General features: G+C 35.6%; 1 protein-coding gene across 3 annotated transcripts in view; it reads left to right on the forward strand.

The window, feature by feature from the left end:
* Nucleotides 1-25,585, forward strand: part of Fap (fibroblast activation protein alpha) — a 74,923-nt gene that overhangs the window by 42,518 nt on the left and 6,820 nt on the right. For all 3 annotated transcript variants that reach the window (XM_027937991.2, XM_071619388.1, XM_071619387.1), the window contains 9 exons: nucleotides 130-234; nucleotides 333-403; nucleotides 2,857-2,910; nucleotides 4,563-4,687; nucleotides 8,632-8,679; nucleotides 14,010-14,108; nucleotides 14,581-14,650; nucleotides 15,387-15,581; nucleotides 20,644-20,698. In XM_027937991.2, the coding sequence (XP_027793792.1) occupies nucleotides 130-234; nucleotides 333-403; nucleotides 2,857-2,910; nucleotides 4,563-4,687; nucleotides 8,632-8,679; nucleotides 14,010-14,108; nucleotides 14,581-14,650; nucleotides 15,387-15,581; nucleotides 20,644-20,698 (822 nt within the window). The remainder of the gene's footprint in view (nucleotides 1-129; nucleotides 235-332; nucleotides 404-2,856; nucleotides 2,911-4,562; nucleotides 4,688-8,631; nucleotides 8,680-14,009; nucleotides 14,109-14,580; nucleotides 14,651-15,386; nucleotides 15,582-20,643; nucleotides 20,699-25,585) is intronic.

Genomic DNA, 25,585 nt, shown 5'->3' on the forward strand with positions numbered 1-25,585 from the left:
TGACAGAAGATGGGAGCAGGAGGTCAGGCACTCTGATTCCTACAAACATGACCATATATTGCTTTGAAAATAATCTATGGTTTTAATTCAGTTTGTCTTTTGAACATAACCTCTGTTAATTTCTTTCAGTTCTTTGTTTCAACACCAGTTTTCAGCTATGATGCCATTTCATACTACAAAATATTTAGCGACAAGGATGGCTACAAACATATTCACTATATCAAAGACTCTGTGGTACGTTCCTTCCAAGATTTATCTCCTCAAAGATCATTCACTTGAGGTTGCTCAAATAACGCTCAGATTCACACAACATAATGTTTGTCTTTTTATAGGAAAATGCTATTCAAATTACAAGTGGCAAGTGGGAGGCCATAAATATATTCAGAGTAACACAGGATTCACTGTAAGTACTGCATGAAGCACGATGCACCATTCAGGTTTTAATTGGCACCGACCGATGGACGTAAAAATGATACTGCACCATCTCTTCCAGTTAACTAAAAGAGCATTTCTGTTACTCTGCAGTTTAGTTCAGATGGCTACGATTTCATTTAGGATTGCGTTCTTTAATAATTAGCCAATACTGTTTCCTTTGGGGAAGAATTTTCAGTAGACACTTTTATTCTGATATTTGATAGATAATTATATAAAAGTCTAAAAATTTTAAAACAACAACTAATTCTCAAGCCAAGTGTTACTCTTCAGCACTTGAAGCAATGAACAAGCTTCAAAATTCAATGGGGGCAGGGGGTGCAGCCCATTGATATGAAGAATATTTTGTAAATATTTATTGTTATCTAAGTTTAATATTATCATCTATAACAGCTATTCATTATTGAGGAATTACTATGTACCAGATATTGTAAAGTAGAAATAATTTTCTCAAGTTTACAGATAAGAAAACTGATACTCAGAAAATTTAATTAACTTGGCCAAAAGCCACTCAGTTAGTTAGTGACAGATGAAGATTCAGACCTAAACCATATTAAATATAAGGCTTTTGTTGTTATCCTCCAGTGGGGATTTTTTTTCTTTTGGTTATTTCCTTCACAGTCCATTCTGAATACTGCCTATCATTTTGAAGTAATCATTTATGATAAAACTTCTCTAATCACAAATGTGCACTTCCTGACTGTCACAGAGGTTCCCCTTAGTACTCATAAACTACCTGTCATTATCTCAGATTCATGGAGCAAAAGGTCAGCATCATTAGCCAAGCTCACTGGATAGACACCTGTCAAAAACCTATTGCCAATATGTGGAATTATTTGAATAGTGGGCAAAGGAGTTTGGACCTTGTATAGAGCAGCCATTAAAATCTCTACAGTAAGGGGGTTAAAAAGATAAAAACAGATGGGAGATTAATTTCATTTATGATGGATTTAGGAAGTAGAGAAAATTGAAGACAAGAAGACCCACAAATATGGCAAATGGCTATGATACCAGCTACTGAGGCTGAGGCAGGAAAATCACAACTTCCATCCTGGGCAACTTAGCGAGACCCTATTTCAAAATAAAAAAAAAATTAAAAATAAGAACTAGGGAGGCAATAGTGGTAGAGCACCCCTGGGTTCACTTCCCAGTACCAGAAAGAAAAAAAAATGACACAGCTGTGGTCAAAATGTTGAGCTGAGTTCTGAACTTGAATAATGGCAATAAAGGATGTACACAGAGGACAAATCTACTCTCCTTTTCTGTGTGACACTTAGCACTATGCCTGACACAGAGAACCAGTTCAGTATATATTTGTTAAGTGGAGGAGAAGAAGGGGAAGTGGTTAAGGCAGATGGAGGCTTGAAGATGCTGGTCAGTTACTAACCGTGAAGGAAAAGAGAAGAAAGAGGAAAAGGGGACTGTGCTGTTAGAGGTGAAGACAATGGGGAAACTTTGACATCTCAGGAAAGCTACAGGGAGCCCTCTGGGAAAGAGTCTAAGCATTTTATTCACGGGTGGTTTGAAATGATGTGAGAAAGACAAGTGTAAGTGGTGATTGGAGTCATGTGACATTAGGAAAGATATAAGCTGGACATATGCAGATTTAGAATATAAATTTTATACTATGAATTTTACATTCTATTACCTTTTTCTGTTTTCTGGGAATTAACAAAGGTTAAGACTTTGAGGACATAAACTACCTGAATTGCTAAACCATCCTGAGAATTAAACCAAACTTCAGTTATTCCAAACATTCCACTCTCTATTGTGCTCTTTCTGAAAAAAAAAAAAATAGACAGTTACTTGTGATATTAAGATAAATTCACATAGGAAAGAATATTATATCCCTAAATTGAATTTCCCACTTCAGAGCTGTATTAAAACTAGCTAGAATGGTACTCCCTGGATTCTTAGGTGGTAAGGATGCTCTCTTGTGGTTTGTTTTGCTTCTGTTGTAAGTTAACATGTCCTAAGGTGTGTGGTATCCCCATTTGGATGCGTTTCCCCCGTTTATGGCCAACTGAGCTCCTATCAGGGTTACTATAAAATAAACTGTTTTCATAATCATAGACAAAATTAAATAATATAGTATACAGAAACCAATAAATTGTTATTAATCTTGGAAAAAGAAAGACATAATATTAATTTAAAATCATAGTTTATATCACATGGCTCATAATAAATCAAAATATTATATATCTATAATAAAATGAGTGCTAGCATAATTTAAGCTTTCTCTGATGATTTGGAATGCAGGGTAAATACCCAGAATTCACTTATAAATAGCAGTGATATGTGCACATAATTACCAGTAAATAATTTTATTAGGTGAATACTTACCTGTAGTTTATATTCTACTAATATTAGTAACAGTACTATGATCATTCATCAATATGTAACAATTTCTGAATACATTTTCAGGTTTTATTCTAGCAATGAATTTGAAGGTTACCCTGGAAGAAGAAATATCTACAGGTAAATTATGCCAGTCCATTCTTTTATTTATATATATATTAATAGTTGAATAAAAATATATCATATATCATAATCCCCAGGAGAAGTAGGAAACTTTTTGAAGTGTGAAAATTAACAAAAATTATTTATAATATAAAACATTCAGGGAATGTTGTTTTGTATTATATCAGAATAAAAACAAAACATACATTTTTAGTCATTTCAAAATGTTTATTTTCAAAAGGAAAAAACAGTAAATTGTAATGTCAATATAAATACTAAATGTTATTTATATGATATTAAATATTTCAACAACATTTAAAGGTAATTAAGGACATTATTCATTTAAATACACATTTATTGTGTACCCACTATGTGTCAGGCATTGTTTTTGTTCCCATAATGTGTGGTTTATTTTACTATGGTTCACTTTGGCATAAGCCATCTCTCTTCCTGCTTTAATGCTCTCTGGTTGTCCCTTGATGACTGGAATGGTGCCGTCAACACTCCTTCTGGATGTAGAAATAGAAACAATAGTTACCATGTGCTGGTAGTTCACTATATGCCAGGCACCTTTTTAATCTGATTTGCATCTATATTTTTATTTAATCCCCACAACTCTGAGATATGTAGGGTTGTTAGAGCCACAGTCTGTACCTGGACATATTGATCTCTGAGCCCTTGTTAATTCCCTCCCTTTCATTTCCAATGATACACTAAAATACAAACATGAAAACTAACTGTGAAGAAGAAATAAGAAGTTTTCCTATGTCATATTCCTCTGTTCCCTCCTGAATCATGCCCTTCCCTTAGCTGTTAGAGAGCATCCTTATTTTAAACAAGCCATGTTTCTGTTTACTCTCTACCATGCCCAAAGCAAGGTCAGGGGACAGCAGAAGGGACTCTGAGGTGGCACAGGTAACCCTGAAAGCCACTATGGGGTTGTGGCCCTTCCTGCATCCTGGCATAACACCATCTATTATCTCCCAAGTGGGATTCTAATTCTGACGGTTTGCAGAAAGATCCAGGAGTCTTATTAAAATCAATCACTGCATTCAAAAAACACACAGAGGCTCTGCTGAGGTAAGTGTAGGACCACTGTAGAAGGCACAGGTTGGCTTGGCTAGGGCTATGACGAAGGAGCATTATCATTCTGAACTTCCTCAAGCCCAAATTTCTGCTGAAAGGAATGAAAGGTGTATAGAACCATGGCTTCTTATTTCGAATTTTCTTGTTACTGTTTTCCCTTCCCAGATTTATGATTAGAACAGGAACCCTTTTCTTATTGACACTGCCAGGTTTTCTTGGTGTGTTTTGCTGTGGGTTAGAAAAAGAGATGGGGAAATCAAGAGGTATGGATTCCCAACCACTCCATAAAGTGGTTATGGGAAGTAACTATCTTACTTCCATGGGAAGTGTTAGATATTTATCCTACTTTGGGAAAAGCACACAGGGCTTCTCCCTCAAAGTTTATGCCTCTTCAGGCACAAATGGATCAAAAATCAAGCTACATCAAAATACTGTGATTCCCCTTTACTTTAAATGATATTGGCAACCGAAAAATAGAGTGTGTTTGATGTCAATATGTAAATTAGTCACTTTACATGGAGTAGTACATTTTGATAAATACAATCTCAAAATTTTAGCTTAGTTTTATTTTCATTTCCCTCTAGAATTAGCATTGGAAGCTATCCTCCGAGCAAGAAGTGTGTTACTTGCCATCTAAGGAAAGAAAGGTGCCAATATTACACAGCAAGTTTCAGCGACTATGCCAAGTACTATGCACTCATCTGCTACGGTAGGTGATGGCCTCACCATGAGCACTACCATCCCATTCCACTGTCCTCACCCTCGTCACCACCAACTGGTGTGTTCCCAGCTTCAGGTACTGAGCACTTCTTACATGTAAGGCTCCTATCTAATGCCCAAGAGAAGCAACGAAGGCAAGAATGGAAGGTACTATTATCCCCGCTGTTAAGGAAACAGAATAACTTGCCAAAGGTGTGCACTGTGGATAACACCAGCCAGATTGAAGCAAGAGTCTGTTGCTTTTAAATCCCATGCTCTTAACCACCATGGTCCACAGCTTCATGACGTTATATCCAAACATAATCTATCCCATCCATAGCAGGGGAAATATTATAAAAAGAAGCACTCTCTGGTAAAATGGTTGTGGGACTTTGGCTTCATTTGTTGGAGAAATTTCAAATTCCTGCATCCAGTAGAAAGAACAGTAGCCTAGAATCCCAAGATCTCTCCCTGAAGGCCAACCTTCTTCCAGCTTCAGTTTCAATGGGTATAGAAAATGAACCTTTGTCATTCTGTATACCCTTTCAAAACTTGAATGATATCTTAAATAATTGATTCAAGTACAAAATAATCATTTCCTGCTTGTTCAGGCCATTGGTATATTTCATGAATAATTTCTATCCTAATAATTTTATTCTATGCACAACATTTTATCTTGAAGAGGTGACAAATAGTAAAACAGGCTAAGATAACAACATAGATCCATGAAATTTGTTGAGATCTTAGTACTCATAAGAGAGATCTGGAAAACTGGATTGGAAAGTTTCTGATTTGCCCATTTGTGTCTCCACCCTCTAGTTAATCCCCAATTTAGGGGTGGGGATTAGAGCATTTGGCATAAGATTATAGGAAATGCCTGCTGCCCTTGCATTTCTAGTATTAACTCCCTGTGTTGAAGTACATGGCATGGAGAACACGTGGAATCTCTATTTGGGATCCCTGCTCAGATGCAGAGTCCTCTGAAATGAGAACCAGCATGAAAGCCACCTGACATGCCATTTCCCTCAGTCCAGCCACCTGGGCCTAGAACCTGAACCACAGTTCATTTGACTGTGTGGACATGAACAAACATTTTAACCCAAATGCCTCCTTCAAAATGACACGTGATGTCAGTTTTAAATAACACTGTCATAAAGTGTTTTGGTCAATGGTATCTTTGAAATGTCAAGAGATTGTTGTTCATGACCATATGTGCTGGTTGTGGCTATGACATTCAAAGGTATACATTAAATATCCCTCTCAAGTTATATAAAAACATTTTTCATCCAAAGATCTGTATTTATGTAACATATACTCAAAGCTTACATGCCAGGCACATAGCATCACTGAGCTAACCATACTGAATCAATTGTTAGTATCTGTCTTTCTCTCCTGGAAAGCAGGAGCTGCTTTCTTTTAATCTTTATATATATAAGGCCAAGAAGAATGCCTAATGCATCCTAGCCATTCAGAACTTGGAGATGAAACATAGGTGCTAGGGAGTATCATAGCATTGCTGTCTTTTGCAAAGTCTACCAAGAAACTTGTATTGTGCTGAAGCATTTGCTGATAAAGGCATCAGTGACACTGCATTAATGTACCTGCATTTATATTGACATGCACTCTGTATTTGAATAACGTTTTAGAGAGTACTCTACCACATGCTGTATCACTTTGTCTCCCTAATATCTTCTTGAGCTTAAATGCCTACCAAGGAAATAAGAAATCAAAGACTGAGCTCTCCTCAAAAGTTGGTGGAAGAGTCCTTTCTAGAACTTGAATCGCCTGACTTTTCCACCACTCACTCTTCCTCGGCAGTATGGTAATTTCCCATTTAGCAAAAAATATACTGTGTGGGAAGCATCACATCGTCTGGTGTTTTTGAAGCTCCAGTAAAATGAGTCACTGCACCATCATAGGAAAAACCTTGAAATCTTTCCCTTTAGGACTAAGAGTAAAGCCTCATTATGTAACTTCAAACTCTCCAAAGGGGTGCTAAGTCCCAGATGACAGGATTAAAGCAGATAAAATCACACCGATGATGCTGATGGAACAAAAAGGATGTGATGTAGGAATTTTAGACAACTGGTACTAGGGTCTTCAGGACCTTATCCTGGGCTTCAGTGTCAAGAACAGTCAGTCATTAGTTTGACTCATAGTTTAGACAAAAAAAAGAAATGCAAAGTTTTCATTACTGGAACTGCACACCCATGAAAATTCTGCAATATGGGTGCTGATTGGTTAAAGTCTCGAAATTTATACTCCTGGCTCATTTCCTTCCATTCTGGCCAAAAAGGTCATAGGTATACTTGTCTCTTCTGATAACTTTGAAGAAAAACTGACCTAAATGAAAATCTCTGCAATTATATTCTATAAAGCTCTGAAAGTCCATAAACGAACTTTGGTTTTTGAGAAAGCCCAATAATATCTGTGTTCTCCATCCCTAAGTTATACTGAGGTGTCAGGTAGGAAATCAAAATATTAGCTTTGTTATTTATAAAAGGCTAATTGGAAAATGTGGCTGAGGTGTGTGGCTTTCTAATATTCCACTGCAGGATTACAATTGCACCCAGAGATACGGTTAAAACTGAACATCTATAGGTTTCCCCCATGGGGTTTGGCACTGTCACACTTATAGCTCTGAGGAATAGAGCAAAAGCATGTTCTCAGAAGACGTAAAGATGCCAGGAGCAAGACAGGAGAAACTATTCATAGCCAGATCTTCTCAGACTCATCTAGAAAATCACTCTTCTTCTGCTTTGCTTGGGGTCAAGGGTACTTCTCTGATTGGTGTTCCCTCTACACAGAAAGAAGTACTGGGGTGGCATGAACATCTACCCCACACTCCACCTGTGTTGCCTGTTTAACCCCTTGACTGCCTGAGCAAGCATTTTCTTTAAAAGTGTATTTCTAGGTATGATGTGATTCTATAAGTCAAATGAATGATATATAGTTGATAATTATTTCTAGAGTTTGTTAATATGGCCATTTTCTGCATGCAAAAGCTGAAGTCTACTTTAGAATGTGTAGTGGACATTGTTGTACCAGCAGGACCCACTCCCACCATCTTTAGAACTGATTCACTAAAATTTCTCCAGCTAATGAGGGTGCAGGTGGCTGTCAGCTTATAGCTGAGTCCCCCTCTACAGACTATTCTCGTCTCAGGCCACATGCAATGACTACATTTCATGCTAGGGAATAAAAGCATACCCTGCTGCCCCAAAAGACAAATCTGCTGACTAGCTAGTTCCAGAGTTGTGCAGGGGTTTGGCTGGGGTCTTGGCTGGGGTCTCTGTGTGACAACACTGAAGCCCTCCTTCCCTTCCTATCACATCCTTTCACACTAGTCCCACAAATGTGCATCTCATAGCTACCTTCTCCCCATGAAATTCTGACCTACAACCCTTCTGTATCCCAGGGAACATGACCAGAAACAGAATATTTGAAAAAATATATATATTCTATATCAATTTATTTCTGCATGGAGTAATTACATAAAGAAAAACAATGCTGAATTTGCCCAACAACATAAACTGAACATGGAACCAGAAAGCCAGATTCAAAATATGATCTGAGTACTGATGAAGTTTATTTGATAATAAAGACACAGCTAAAACAGGCCCAACACAGTGTGGTATCTTTCCAGAAGGATATTTGCCACAGCATCTTTGGAGGCCCCTTTGTGTAATTTGATTTTAGTTATTTAGGATCACTCTTAGAAAGTATACGTACAAGTAATGCTTCTCTCACATCTGTTCTTTGAGCTCTGATCTCCTGTGTTATTTAAATGTAACAAAAGTGATGTTTATTTCTTTGTGGGAAAAAAAAAATATTACTGCGAAATTAAAAAAGATACTTGACCTTGACACTCATCTTAAATACTGTCAGCAGTCCTTGTTGAAAACTCCCTGTTATTTTAACACTAAAATGTTTTTGCTTCTATCCTGCTTATAGGCCCAGGCCTCCCCATTTCTACCCTTCATGATGGCCGCACAGATCAAGGTAACTCTCTTACATACTGCTGTCTTGTCTAAAAGCATCCTGAATTCACTGTGATACTCCACTAGAGAAAGCATTACAGTGGCCCCACATGGAAAAGAGGAACTGTGATGGAATCCTGTTAGCACACAGCTTATTACACAGATCAAGATATTATTTTAGTCAAACATGATCATATGGAATTTGATGACTATTTGCTATGAGAATCTGGCATAATGCAGATAAATTATATCATAGGGATTAATTCTAGCTTCCCCAACTGGCCTTATAAAAAGCACAGATTAGAATTGGAAAGAAACAGAATACTCAGTACACCCTCCTTCCGAAAAAAGAATTCCTGTTTCACAGGGAAGCTTTCGCTTTTGAGGTTTTGTTGTTATTGTTTTGTAACATCCCAAACAAGACAAATTCTAGATATAACTTCTTCAGTTCAGTTCAGAACAGAGGGTGACTATCATGCTAGCTTTTTTTTTTTTTTTTTTTTTAACAGCTACATCACTATAGTTGCCACATATGAAAGCCCTGAAATTTGGAGGCTCTTTCCATTTTCAAGTGCTATCGAGACAGCCCTCCTGTGTCCTAAATTTGTGATATTAGTTCAAGATAGTTCCCAGCTCAGAGATGACTGCTTTTGCTCTCAACAGAGTTCGCAAGTGCCTAATTGCTCTGAAATTCATCCAGCTGATTCTCCATTATCTTTTGATTTGCTATTAAATGGCATTATATGGTTGGAGTTGTTGGAGATCTGGGACAGTGAGGGACACCCAGATGCCACTTCCTTCAGCACTCATGCCTATAGTTGCCTCTGGTCAGCTTTGGTGACAAGCTACTTTAGGATTAGTCTGACTGTCAGTTCAATGGCTTAAGTATAGTAAAAATAAAATCATAAAGAAAATCAGAGTTGATTCAGGATCTCTAGATAGGACCCACATTGTAATATGGAAGTACTGTGAATCTAGTTTTATTTTGTGGTTGTTTTAACTTTGTATCTAATAATGAAATGCTTTTAAGAATAACAGATTTATAGTTTGGCTCATATCAACCTTCAGTGAGAGAAATTTTAAAGTAATACTACTTCCAAGTCCTAAATTTTCTTTTAATGCAAAACACTATAGATATAAAATTCCCAATTTATCCTGACTATAAAATAAAACAGCTTTTCTTTTCTCATAGCATGAATTTCTACATCATAACATTTTTTTTCCCTAATGTACTGGTCATATTTCTTGTAGATGCTAATCTCTGTACTGCTTTTGAGGCTTTATTATGTCACTGAATTCTTACCAAATAGGTACAGTGTTCATGTCACTCTAAACATAACATCATCTGTATTTTTATATTTTCTAATTCATAAAGAAGAACTCAAATTCTTTTAGATCATAATTCTGTGAACTTGCCTTATGTTGAAATTCTTCTACTATGTTTACCATTAATGCAGATTATCAGACCTTCCCCAGAGATTCCAATCTGGTAGATCTTATGCTTGGGAATCTGTACCTTGAATAAATGTCCAGTTACTGTTTTACAGTTGATGCTGTATCTTCTATTTATATACAGTTATTCCACCCACTTTCATTGCATTTGGTGCCAGCAATTTTCATTCAACAGATATTTATTGGGCGCTTTACCAAATTAAACCAGACACTGTGTTAGGTTACTAGATCTATAAAATGATAGATAACTGGGTTAGATGTGTCCCTGTTCTCAAGAAGGTTATAATAAACCAGTGGAGGATGCAATTGTGTGAATGGGAAGTTACAAAAAAGTAAGATAATATTGTAAAAGAGAGGAAATACAGAAAATCTGAATCAGAGAGAGCACCTCATCTGGCTTTTTTGAGGGGGTGGGTAGGAAATATTTCCTAGTGGTAGCTATATCAAATCTGGGACTCATGAATATGAAAGAAGGGCTGATACTGTTTAAGTGGTTGGCTTGGTCAAGTCGATTGAAATTTGTGTTTTTCACTGGAAGAGAGGACTCACTGTGGAAATAAGTCTTTGGAGAGATGATGAATTTTGTTTTGAATGTTGGGTTTAGGATACTGATGGGATATCTAAACGGGACTGTCCTTAGTGACATAGTTTTAGAGCTGCATGTCAAAGCATCAAGTTGTACTGAGGATGACCATCAAGAAGTCATTTGTTTATGAAAAACCTGGTTATAAAGGCTTTGAAAATAATTGAGATCAGCAGAGTCATAAAAATGGGGGTTGGATGGGATTAGTGGAAAGTGGGCCTAGAACAAAACTGTGTGGAACATCAACACAGGAGAAATGGAAAAAGAAAAACGAGCCTGTAAGGGAACAGCGGGGGTGTGGGGTATGGTTCTTGAGAGCATGGTGTCATAAGAGGCAGGGAAGGAGAAGAGCTCAAGAAAGTGGAGGTACATAGATGTGTCAAATGCTGCAGAAAGTGAAGCAAGACCGAATCTAAATTAATGGATTTAGCCACAAGAGATTGATGTTACCGTGGTCAGAGCAGTTTCAGTGGAACAGTGGAGGTGGAAGCCAGATTGAAATAGGATTAGGGCTGTATAAGAGATAAAGAAGAAGAAACAGTATTTCCAGTGGACTTGACTGTGATGAGAAGAAGGGAGAGATTGGATGATGGCTGGAAGTGATTTGATGGAGTTCTAATTTTGTTTTGGAAAGATGATAAATATTTGAGTTTGGGGTGGGATTGTGGCTCAGTGGTAGAGTGCTTGCCTAGCATGAGTGAGGCACTGGGTTCAATTCTCAGCACTGCATATAAATAAAAACAAAATAAAGTCCATTGACAACTAAACCAATATTTTTTTTTAAAAATTGAGTTTCATTAAATGATGTCGGAAGAAATTAGGAAACAAAAAGGAGGTTGAAGCAACAGAGAAAGGAGTCCAGTGAGAAGTTGGGAGGGGATGGAGTCCAGAGACAGGTAAAGAAATCAATCCTGTGTGTTGTGATGGTAGAGAATGAAGAAAGTGGTACTGGCATAATTAAGTGAAATTTGTAAGCATTATGGAAGAGAGTACAATGACTTCATTTTCTTTGCAAAGGTGGATGTCATTTGAAAATAGCAGATAGTATTTGAACCAGATGCTATGGAAACCTAGAAGAGATGGCTTGACACTGAGTGCCCAGTTGAGGCTTAGTTGTTGGGGCAAGGCAGGTTCTCATCAAAATTAAGCAGCTGACTGAATGGCCTCCTATATCAATTTTTTCACAAATTCTCACATAATTTAGCTAATGAGCAATATTGCATTTTCATATGATTTAAACAAAAATCAAATATAAAAGCCATCATTCTAACACTTAATTTCATCGTAATAAAGCCACTACAAGCCCAGTATGGTGGTGAACACCTGTAATCCCAGCAGCTTAGGAGGCTGAGACAGGAGGGTCACAAGTTCAAAGTCAGCCTCAGTAACCTAGCAAGGTCATAAGCAACTTAGTGAGACCCTAACTTAAAATAAAAAATAAAGACCTGGGGTTGTGGCTCAATGTTTAAGCACCTCTGGGTTCAATCCTTGGTATCAAAAAATAAATAAATACATACATACATACATACATACATACATACATACATACATACAAATACAGATGGAGAACATATTACATGTCAGTGCACTGGGTTCTGAATACACAATGACAAATGAAACAAAATAAAGTGTGCCATCTGTATTGTACCACACCTTGCAGGTAACAGGCTTTCAATTCAATGCCTGATAGAGAAATCCAGCTACCATCTTTCACTCTACTTATAGCCCTATGAAATTCCATTTGTGCTTCAAAAAGTACAAAAATTTCCCAATTAATATCCCTAAAAGTATAACTCTGATTCTAGAGACATTGATTAGCTTTTTAGTTAAATTTAGTATTTCATTGTCATAAATCAGAACAATTCAATGGATAGAAACAGACTAGAGAGGAGTCAAAGTGATACCAACCTGGTAACACCTCCTATTTCCAGTACTTTGTAAAATAATGATCAATTAAATCAATCAACCAACCATTCTATATGCTGGCCCCACATAGAATTCACTTTCACCACATACAGAATCCATAAAAGGAGAATGAAGTTGGCTCTAACTCAGAATTGTGTATTCAATTTGTTTATCTATTTACTTGTTTATTTTTTGTTTCAATTTTTAAGGCATAACAAGTACCTGTTTTCTGATGGATTACCCAAAGTTAATGTGAAATTTAATATTCATCTTATACAATTCCTACCCAAAACACCCATACTTGTGCTAAGATTAAATATAACATGTTGGAGCAAGATGCCCTGAGTATATGAAAACTGATAGTTACAAGAGAAGTGGTTTGGCAACTTATTGTAGTCACAAGTCTCCAATTTGCTATTTTCAGGAACCATTTTTTTTTCAAAAAGACAAATGAATAAGAAGTCCTCAGGATATCTTATGTAGTAATCGCTGTATTTCATAAGTCACCTAGTCCCTCTTGTAAAAAACAAAGGTACAAACCCCACATATTATACAAAAGACAAACTTGCTGGTGTCAGTCCTATTTCAAAGAAAACTTATAGAAAAATCCTCTATTTTTGGAAACCAATTTGCATGTATCATTGATTGATAATATTCAAGAGATGGATGGATTTACTCAGTTGTTTAAATTGTGAAACACAACTGGGCTCAAATCTAAACAACAGTTTTCAGATCTTTTAATATGTAAGACAAAGAGAGCATAGTGCATTTGTATGTTGTTGTTTTACTGATATATATATATATATATATATATATATGTATGTGTATGCATATATTATTAAAGTTTTTGAAGGAATTATACACATGGTTCTTCAACTACAAAAAAAGAGAACTTTTTAGATTAAGTGTATCAGAAAAAGATCAAAAATAGATATAAAAATCACAGAGATAATATTTGTCTTTACACCTGAAAATTTTTAAATTGTGTAACTTCACAATTAATTATTTTAAATTTGAGTGCTCAGCAATCTTGATTTTATATTTACTACTTATTTTTTAATGGATGATCTAAGAAATGTCACCTACTTAGGTCTTGGCTTTAAGTTGTAAAAAAAAAAAAAAACAATAATCGGAGATGGGAAAACATGCTTGAATTAACATTGTTGCTCTATGATACTGCCGAAAATGTCAGAAATTATGATGCCATAAGGATCAGCATAGGAGGCAGTAATTGAAATGTGATGTCCTTCATAAATTTGTATCCGTTCTGAAGGTTGGATTAAAACTGCTAGCCAATATGAAATCTCCTAAAGAAGCCTTAACCTGTTCTGTTTTATCCATATTAAAGCCAAAGGAATTTTAAGAAAAAATATTTATGGAAATATTATTAATTAAACATTTTATTTTTTAAGAAATCAAAATTTTAGAAGAAAACAAGGAACTGGAAAATGCTTTGAAAAATATCCAGCTACCTAAAGAGGAAATTAAGAAGCTCGAAGTGGATGAAATTAGTAAGAGCTTTTAAAAACTTCTCTCTTATCAATATGAAATTGAATACTTTCCTGCTTTAAAAATATTTCTGGTAAATGTTATAGTCCAAACTCTCTGACGTATTAGATTATCTTGTATAAAACAGTCTTATTGTAATGATATGTAGTTTTGCTAAACATTTTTAATGTGGTTATGAATAAAGTTGATCTTATACTTTTCCATAACTCACTTTCAACTGACATTTTTAAAAAAGATCTTATCTAATTTTAATTTTAGAATGTCTGCTTCTAGAACAAACAGTAATTCAAGATTTCTAGTCATTTGTAAATTAGATGTAATTTATGTAACAAAAATTAATTTAAATATATTCTTAATTCCTAATGATTTACTAGTTATGAATTGCTTTTATGGTGTATATTGTTATTAAAGAAAATAAATGATATTATCATGCATGTTGTGGAATAAACATTTTTTCCTTTTTTTTCCCAAAAGCATTATGGTACAAGATGATTCTTCCTCCTCAATTTGACAGATCAAAGAAGTATCCCTTGCTAATTCAAGTGTATGTAATATTTTCTTTGGTGTAAAATCTATTTACTGAAAATATGTTGGATGAAATACACATTTATGAAATAGAATGAACCATTCTCCTTGGTAACAGTTCCTATTGATGCTGTTTTTATATATTCCTCAACTAATCAGAGTAAATAAAATATGGCTATTTAAAATAGATTGAGGAAGTTTTGAGATTTTAGATGGACTTGCCTGCAATTTCTGTGTTGAATTGCCTTTGCATGGCAAATTGCCGAATGTGTCAGAATACCTTTGAGATAGAGAAATTGCAGCCAAAAAAATATTGTAAATCATCTTAACATCTTATGTAATTGAGTTAGAAATGAAATAAAGGAATGGAATACATTTAGTGGAATCACACCCAAAATCAGTGCTGACCTACACACAATTTGCTTAAAACACCATGCATTTTTTTAGTATATCTTATGTCTGCTTTTAGCAAGTGGCAGGTGGCAGAAATGACGAAAAACCCACACATATTCCTTGAAATGCCAACCCTAGATGTATCCGTTTTGGGGAATAAGGGAGGCTGTGTCCCAAAACAACTTCCTTGTAGCAAACCTCTGGGAAAAGCCTGGTCTCTTGATTTTGAGCCAGTTCTAATGCCATTGTTATTAAAATTTTATCACATAATTGTTCTGGGAATTACTAGAGGCAATGCTAGACCAGTATGGAAAATTAAGTATTATAAAGGATTCTGAGATTCTTTTTCCCCCTCCCATTAGGTATGGTGGTCCCTGCAGTCAAAGTGTGAGATCTGTGTTTGCTGTTAATTGGATATCCTATCTTTCAAGTAAGGAAGGCATGGTCATTGCTTTGGTGGATGGTCGAGGCACAGCTTTCCAAGGTGACAAACTCTTGTATGCAGTGTATCGAAAGCTGGGTGTTTATGAAGTTGAGGACCAGATTACAGCAGTCAGGTGAGCCCCTTCTCATTAAAACTGACATCGACATGCAACAAATATCATTACTCACTACTGTGTTTCTCCATTCTTTTGTTGTTGGTAGTGGTGGTTGGCTGGTTGTTTGTCTGTTTGTTTGCAGTGCTGGGGATTGAACCCTGGGCCTCATGCATACTAGCTAGGTGCTCTATCACATGAGCCACATCCTCAGTTCGTTTCTTCATTTTTAAAGACATAATTCTGTTTGTCTCTTGTCCTACCTTGATCTAAACTATTATTAATATTAAAGAAATATTTTTCCAAATATAGGGAAAATTATTCATGGAATGGATCTAATAAATATATAGAAAAACGATTTACTGTGCTAAGTGACACATCCTTTTTCAGTGTGTCAGCTGTTGCAATATTTTTTCATTTACAGCTCACAATATTATATTTACAATATAAATGTTGTGTAACTCTAGCAATAATCTTCAGAAAACCAAATATCTAAATTTGCTCAAGCATTGTGAATACTCTTAAGAAATAACTCAGGATTTCATGAGCACTACATATTTTTAGGTGTTGGGCATTCATTTGTGGTTAAACTAGATGTCAAGTTCAGCTATGCTAGCATAAAAGTTTTTGCCTATTTAATTTGACAAAAACATATTTTATATAATAGAAAGAATATTAGAATAATAAAATTAAAATAATATTTAGTGGGAAGACAGATTCATAATCTGATTTCTTATTATCAAGTGTATTTTCAACCACAACTTACAGTTCAATCATCTTTTTCTGAAACAAAAAGAACATTTCCACCAAAATTGCTGCTTCTTTGGAAACACTGTGCAGGATTCTTCTGGCTATTTCTCTAGCTGTTGGGTTTCTGTTATTAGAGTATAAATTATTTAAGTTATAGAATGGTCTTTTATAAATCTAAAAGCTAAATGCTAATGGTACTCTCAGCCATGGACGATTTTGCATGCATGATAGCTGAAGGTCAAACACTGATTCACAGCAGAACAATCTAGAAATTTTATTATTTTTATCACCTATTGCCGTTAATAGTTATTGATTTCAAAGTAACACACACAACACCAATTGTATTTAACAGCCAGGAGCCAAGCCCAGATAATAATTTTCTGTGTTTTTATCTCTAATCAAAGCAGGAGAATTTACATTCACAAGTAATTACTTTAAAAATAAAAAGATAATAATAACTTACATATTTCATGTTTCTTCCATTCTGTGAATTTATATACACATAATATGTTCAATTAAAAAGTCTATTTGTATAAAATTAGGCAAATTAATAAGCAGGTTGTTAAATAACATGAAAATCTATGGCCATCATTAACCCCTTACTTCTAGAAAGCTCTATGATTTTCACTGATCCAGATTTTTTGTGTTTTTACTATTAAATTCTTTTCTTTTTTAAAAAAAAGAGAGTGAGAGAGAGAAAGAGAAAGGCAGAGAGAGAGAGAGAGAGAGAGAGAGAGAATTTTTTAATATTTATTTTTTAGTTTTTGGCGGACACAACATCTTTGTATGTGGTGCTGAGGATTGAACCCGGGCCGCATGCATGCCAGGCGAGTGCGCTACCGCTTGAGCCACATCCCCATCCCACTATTAATTTCTTTGGAGGAATTTTGTCCCACCAAGACATCAGTTTCTTATCTAAGGACTGTGGCATGCCTTAACAAGAATGTTAGCTATTGTCAGCATTGTAGCCTTAACTCCTTAGGTTTTATTTTTTTTAATTGTTATTTATTTATTTTTGGTCATCTTGGGTCAACCCATTTTTACTTGAACCATGCAAGAAACACTAAGAACATGTAATCCCAGGACTACATGAAAACACAAAGATGACAATGATGTTTCATTTGTAATTTAATTAGATCTTTTCCAAAGTGGATAGAGCTAAAAAAGTCATTTTCACATTGGTCAAAAAAATCACCACCACCACCACCATCATCATCGTCACAATCCACCAATGATAACAAAATATGACATTATACTTTTGTATATTGATTTACCACCAGAAATGTAGCATTTGAGCTTAAGAACAAATAGCTTCTTAATGTCTCCCTTGGATAGAATGAAATTTTAAGCCTGAATCCTATGTATAGACCTTAATAAAAATTGCTATTTCTGATATTCAATATAGAGGACACAAAGCCACAAATTCTGCTTATACCAATTATTGCAGTAACCAGTTTGTCTTTGGTATTTAAATTGAAGATGAACCAGAAGTAGTAAATGGTTATTTAGGATGAAATCCGAAGAGAGTTTTCCTATGGTAGGACAAGCATGTATTCACTTATTCATTCAGCCATTTACCAACAACATATTGAATATTAATACATGCCATTGTATTTCACTCTGATATTGTCCAACTTACAATGTCTGCTTTCAATGCACTTACAATCTGGTAAAAGTGAATAAACTATCTGTACTCTGAGGGGACAGAATTGCTGTTTGATGTAATTTTAGTAAATATCTCAGTGAACCAGAGATGGCTGCCTGGCCCAATTCATGGCATATGTCTCCAGGGCTGGCCTTGGACTTTCTTGAAATCACTGTTACGCAAAAGTGAAAAGGAGGCCTAGGAACCTAATGCTTTGAGAAATCAAAAGCTAAAAAGGGTAAAGTTATAATGATAATCCTGGGAATGATTCCACCACTTATCTCCCAAAGAAGTGTTTTAGGAATCAGACAAAAAAATACTTGACCTGAGAAATTGGTATAATCCCTCCATTGTAACCCTCAAATTCCTCCCAGGCTAAGAATAAAAATTGTCTTCTTAAATCTCTTATAAAATACAATCTGGCTAAATTTTCTACATATTGAAAGAAAATCATGTATATATTTGGAAGCAATAGTAAATACTAGTCAAGTCCAGCAAATAGATTTAAACAAAACAAAGCAGGATAGAAAAAGCAGAAGTCTTACAACCTCATAACTTCTGTATACAAGAGAGAGTATTCTGGCTATAAGGGAGAGTTCTAAGGAGATGTTTCTGAAGTCACACATATAAGTGAAACTGGGCTCGCTTTCCTCAGGCTTCTCTGAAAATTGCATATATAAGAGAACCATAAATTTCCAGTGGCTATAGGATCGAATCTGCTCATTTGGAGAGTATTTTACATTTTTAACATTTCCACAGCTTTTAATTTTTATACAATTTGAGATTAACAGTAAAGAATCACATGTGAAAAAATATCCTATCATACTCTTATAGATGGTACCAATAAGAACATTTCTAAGAACATTTCTAAAATAGCATAATAATTGATCACTAAGATTTCCAGTTGACCTTGGCCTGGAGCCATTTTTACTGGGAGGAAAAATTGCAAAGTTCAATCTAGCCTCTAAGATTAGGAAAGCATCCTATTCATTTATTACTAACACTGTGTTGATTTAACCACATTATCAATAGCATTTCTGATTACCTTCCTGAAAGCTTGGAGGTGAATTTTATAGGGCCTTGTTGATCTCAGCGTGCTCAGATTATCTAGCTAACTTTTAACCTAGTCCTGCCACATTAAGTGTTAATGTTTCATTTCCATGTTAACTATTGCGCTATCATTTCCTGTAAATGTCATCCTTTAGGAATAAACCTAGGAAGGGAGCTGTAAAGAATTTCCTGTTCTCTTGTATCACCTGTTATTTGCTTTTTACCCCAGATGCAAGGCAATATGATTGCTAGCTTCTGGGAGATCATAAAATCACATCCAATTTTATGGCTCAGAACTGTCTTCAAACACTAGTAGCAAGACTATTTTTTAACAGGAGAGTGAACCTCCTCTTCTTTTGGGTTTTGAAGTTTTATGGAAGAAGGGCTGAGGGGCCACAATTTGCTGCACATTTCTGCTTTACCATGAGCAGCATCCACCCAGGTAGCAACTTTCCATTTGCTATTGCATTTCTTCCCTGAACACTCCTCAGTGTCCTTCAGAATCAGTGTCGGGTAAGCTGTGACTAACGGGGCCTCTTCCCATATGTTTGTCCCGGGCATTTGCCCAACTCCTCTATGCATCGGAAGCGTGCATGATGAATCAATGCAATGAGTGAAATGTTTGCTGTAAAATCCCTTTAAGAAACTCCATTATTCAACTAATGAAAATCACTCCGTTCTGCTTCCAAAGAACTGATGAGAAAGGGCACTAAGAGAAACTCAAGAGTTCAAAACAAAGGTATCATTCTGGGGCTGGGTGACACTTGAGTCTCCTCCTCATCCAGTTACTATTGCATACAGTGGCTTCTGCAGAGGCTCCTCCAGTTTTTTCAACCACTTCTTTCTCTCACCCCTTCTGTTTCTCTGAGATTTTGAGTTTTTATCAAATCATTCCCCAAATAAGTCACATTTGCTCTAGAACACCTGCCATCGGGGGGACATAAAAACACTTGTTCTACATTGACTTTGAAGGCTTCTCATGACTTTTTAAAGGCTGTTTTCCTCCTGGCCTCTTGTTCCCAAGGAAAATTGTATTTAAAAAGTGGTTTTTGAATGGAGGCTCCTCTATGATAGAGCTGAAATGAATCATTTCTCTTTTTAAAAGGTACTTGTTCATACCATAATGAATTGAGGGCAGCTAAGTATGAAATGGGAGAAGGAGGGATATTTTTCTCAACATAGCTAAAAATGAAATTGGTGGTTATTGGCAACAACTAAGTACACAAGGTGATAAGAAATTAATAAAATATAAAACAGCAACAAAACAAAACCTTCTTTCCAAAAGGTGGGGATTTAGAAATTTGGTCCTACTTAGTGGGGCTGCCCTTTCTTGTATTACTGTGAACTGATTTCTTGACCTCTCTGAGTCTCAGTACCTCACCCACATGATTAGGATACTAGGCCTGATAGCTCAGAGATCATGACTCAGTAAATGTTCAATGGAGGATCTTTTAATCCTTTGCAGAAAACATGATAATATTATTTTAATTATTTGTAAATGCAGCCTTATTATGCATGTGTTTAAACAAAGAAAATGTAGCGTTTCTATTAAATCTTCAGATTAAATATGCTTGTGTAATGAAGTAAATGTCATGTGTACACACTTAAAATTCTAAAAATTTGTTTCTTTTACTTTAGAAAATTCATAGAAATGGGTTTCATTGATGAAAAAAGAATAGCCATATGGGGCTGGGTGAGTTGTTTTATATGTTTTATGCCTGTTATTTGGTTTAGCAATCATCATTTTCTAAAGTATTCGCTTATAAGGTTTCTCATGAAATGTTAATGTTGCAACATAATTTAATCTGTCAATGGAAACAGTCAGTTTGATAATCTGGGCTTCAAAGTGGTGATTATAAGTGTTTGTTCCTTTTTTTTCTTCAATCATTTTATTTCATTCGCATACAGCAAATTAACACATAATTGACACATTTTTTTTACTGGGTTTTTGGTACTAAATTATAGCATATTGAACTGCACTATACTCATCAGACGTTTAATTTCTTTTGTTATTTTAGACTTAAATATGCTTCTATTTTATATTTCATATTTGTGAAACATTGAGCTAAAGTTTGAAATTATAGGAAGTTTACAATATAAACTTAGTACCTAGTTTACTCCAATCCTATCCAGGATGTTAGATTTCTTTCTTTCTTTCTTATTTGTTTATTTATTTATTTATTTTTGACATTAAATTCTTTTAGTAGATATAATACTGATTTATGCTAACTGAAGACAAATTTTATTTGGTTTCTTAGCTATTGGTCATGGAGATAATTTCTCATAATTGAGGACTGGTATGTATATTGAAAGTACACATAAAAGGAAGTGGCAAAATATATCAGCCCTGGGCAATGAAGTCACTGGAAAGTTTGGAGAAGTATTGGAAAGAGTTTAGGTTTGCCCATTATAAATTATGATAATTACCCTTCAAAGATTTCCTGCTTCACTTTTTGGTCTGAATTTGTACATTTGCAAGTCAATTTGCAGCCGGTTGTGCTTGGGTTGTTTTTCTTGGCTGTTTTCTCTGAGAGGCCTGCACAAGATGGAGGGAATGAAACCCAGTATTGAAGGGAATCTGCAGGATTCGGCTCAACTTTCAGCTCAGTGACCAGATGAAGGGCTGTTATGAATTTGGAGAAAGTTGTTATTTCAAACCATTTGGTCCTTCTTAAAACTATCAAATGTTAAATAACAGAATGGAATTCAAATGGGTGGAAATAAATAAAATATTTTTGTAGTGGAATATTTCAGATAAGACCTGTCCTCCTATTCATTTTTATGAAATTTCCTAAAGTAAATCTTTGAAAATTTTTACTTCAAGCTGAATGCTTGTGTACAGTAGTTAACACTAAGCGTTATGCTTTGCTTTATCTGCGGGCTTTGGAATAACCATAAAGTAGAACTTTACATTCATTTATAGAACATCTTTGGTATTAGTTTGGTAGAGAACCATCTATGTGGGATGATTTAAAGAACCCACTCATCACCCGAAAGTACATCCATATCAGCCTAAAATTTTTCAATAAGAGATTCTCATCACATCTAAACTGTGCAAATGCCACTGAAAGAAATAGTATATTAGACTCCTTTTATTGCTTATTTACAACATGATAGTGATTGTGAAGCAGACTTTGAGAGAACTATTGAGATAAGAAAGTGGACAGCTGATGGATGCAATATCTGATCACATACCAGATCAGCAGAAGAAAGGGAAGGTGGAGAAAGAGCTTAATACTATGCTGTTTTTATCTGTTCTTCAGATTTTAGACTAAATTCACATATATTAATCCATCTCTCTCATCACTGCATGCATTTATTCTTTCATTCACGTAAATTTTCACTGAATCTCAGCTAGGTCTTGTCCTGGGGTCTTTGGGGATGAAAGGATGATAAGCTACAGCCCTGACCCTCTTGTGGGGAAAAGCAATGGCTCAGCAATGTTCCAAGTGTTAAGAGAGATGAACTTGCTGTGAAGAACAACAGGAAGAAGAGTAGTTATTTATGGCTGTGAGAGCTAAGGAAGGATTCAGAAGTGAGTCAGCACATGAGATTGGCAAAGATAACTTCATAACAGGGCATTCCAGGCAGAGTAAAGACCACACTGCCTAGATCCTGAGGTGACAGAGAGCAGGGCATGTGTAAGTTGGTCAGGAATACATGAAATTTCAAGTCTAAAAAATCATAAAGAAGAGGTAGGACATGAGTCTGCACAGAAAGGTAATCAGATAACAAGGGTCTTCTAGACTTCCTAAAGGAGAATAGACTTTGTACATGACTTTGTGACACCTTTCTCTTTTCATTTGTCTATGTCTCTATGATCATTACACAGCATTAATTCTTTAAATGTAAGTATGTTTCAGGGTCTAGCCTTGACCCAACAGTACTCTTCGTTTTCTTGAGAAAACCTTGTAATCTAAAAATTGATGATGAATGTCAGATCCCTGCCACTAGCAATTACATTTATTTATTTATTTATTTATTTATTTATTTATTTATTTAGAGCTGCTTATTTCACTGCTTACTGGTTATCTCTTTTAAATGTTCTACCTGAACCTGAGGCTTTATTTACCCCCAAACTAAACTTATTACTGTCTACTTTAAGATAAGTCTTCTTCTTCATACGAAGGCCTCACTGCCCACCTAGTCATCCAAATTATAAAGCTCAGAGTTACTTTCAACCTCCCCCTCTCTGTGAATCTTACATTCTGTTGGTTGGTAAATTCTTTCAACTCTACGTTCAGGCATCTAGGTAAGTTCTCTCCATCCCCACTGACATTGCTTTGAGTTTCTTCATATGCCATTTAGATCAGGACTTCTCAAACTTTAGATGCACAAGCTAATCTGAAGAGCTTGAGACATATCTTCCAGGGCCTGAGCACCAGAGATTCTGGTGTGGTATTCTAGGGTGAGGCTCGAGAGTTTGATTTACTAACAAGAACGCAGGAATGCTGAGGCTTTTAATCCATGGGCCATCACTTGGGTAACTCCTGTTTAAACCAATCAATATGCTTTTAAACCATCCTCCCTGCTTTGACTCCACAAGTTGCAATGTTGTTTAAAAAGTTGTCATTCCAAAGCACAATTTTTATCATGTTGCTTTTCTGCTCCTACTTACTAGGATTCCAAGATTCCTACCTCATAAGGCCCAAATACATTCCCTTGCATGCAATGCCTTTGGCAGTCTGGCTCCAGGTTATTTTTCCAGTCTTATCTCTCCACTTTTCCCTACATCTCATAAGTAACTTAAATCATGTCTATTCTTCCTTGTTCCCATGATTTTGTATGTGCAGTTCCCTGTGCTTTGCAATGTCCACCCACTACAATTCACTTCTTCCATTCCCTGCTTTTTTCTCACTCCCAAATGGAACACTTCTACTTACTTCTGAAAACACAACTGAGGTATGACTTTACTTGTGTTCCAGTAACTTTTTATCCTTCTCTTGTGGGAATCAGCAAGCTTCATCTGTCTCTTGGTTTCTCCCTCAAGAATGTAGGCTCAAGAAAATTGACTGTCTTTTCTAAGCTTTGTTTCTCAAATACTTAGCATGATGCATGGCCTTGTCAAGCATCCACAATGTTGTTTAAACTAGAAGTTAATCCTACAAGTTCCCACAAGTTCTCCCAAAATGTGTTCCACTAGTCCTAGGAGATTTTACAAGAAAAGGTTCTATGATCTAATAATTTGATAAATCATTAAATGTTTATAAAAGAGTGTACAGACTCTACGAAGGGTGAGTCAAAAAAAAAAAAAAAACCTGTTAAATTTTGTTTAGCACCATATTACCGAAAAGCATGTGATTACACAATACTTTATTCCTTTTCCATCACAAAGCACACATTAACAATATTTTCCATGAACATTATATGAGAATACTGTTGAAGCTATTATTAGTATGTTAGAAAGATAATCTTGGCAGCAGAGTGGAGAGTGGCCAAAGGGGAGGGGTAGACCAAAGGGCCAGAAGAACATGAATACTAGGAATAAATACCAAACATATGAAGTTAGCTAGTGAAGTAGGGGTTGGGGAGAGACCGTAGCTTTAAGTGTTCTAATACAGGCAAAGACCAATGAAAAAATTATAGGTAGGAAAAAGGATTGAGAAAGACCAGGAGAGTTATTTAGCTATTAATGTGCTATGTATCAGGGAAGAAGGTATATTTCTATGAAGTACTAGACATTTTTGTGGTCTGCACAATACATCATGCCTAATGAAACCAATTTTTTTTTTAAATAGTTGTCAATAAGCTACAAACACTATATTTGTAGTAGGAAGCATTTTTACCTTCTCCTTTCATTTTTCTGGCTCACACAAAACACAGCTCAGTAACCCTGTTTTTAGATAGTTATTAAATATCTATTCATGGTGCCCAAAAATTATGGGTTTATTACAGTAGTTCCTAACCAAGATGATTTTACCCTCAGGACATTTGGCAATATCTGGAGACATTTTTGGCTGTCATACTGAAGGACAGCTGTTGGCATGGAGAAGATAGGAACCAGAGATAATTAAACATCCCACAATGCTCAGCACAGCCCTACAACAAAGAATTATCCAGCCAAAAAAATATCAATAGTGTTAAAAACCTATATGCAATTAAAAAATGGATCAATTATTCTGACAATTGAAGAGCAGTGAGGGTTTTGTCTAAATTATTAGAAAAACAGTCTCACTTGTGGGCTTTGCATTGTTAATATAGACCTAGACAGGTGGTGTTGAATAAGCATTAGTTCATTATTTAATCTTAGTTCTTTCTCTTCCAGTGACTAATTATAAGTAATTTGAATTGCTATGTGTGATCAACGATGTTAAAGTAGGACAAATGCACTTCTAATGAGACTGTATTAGACTATATTATTCCCCGCCTCAAAAGAAGTTGCACTGGTGTAGGGATGGAGAGGAAATGGCCCGAGTTTCTGAACCAGGTGTCTTGGGTTTGGGTCCTAGCTCTGGTGCTTACTGACTATAGCCACTGTAAGTTCCCTCTCAGTTTCAGTTTTCCCACCAAGTCACTTTGAAAATTATGTGAGTTAATAACAAAGTTATATTCAACAAGTATTTATTTTATTCCTATTGTA

The sequence above is a fragment of the Marmota flaviventris genome, chromosome 11 (assembly GCF_047511675.1).
Source record: "Marmota flaviventris isolate mMarFla1 chromosome 11, mMarFla1.hap1, whole genome shotgun sequence".
Classification (NCBI taxonomy): domain Eukaryota; kingdom Metazoa; phylum Chordata; class Mammalia; order Rodentia; family Sciuridae; genus Marmota; species Marmota flaviventris.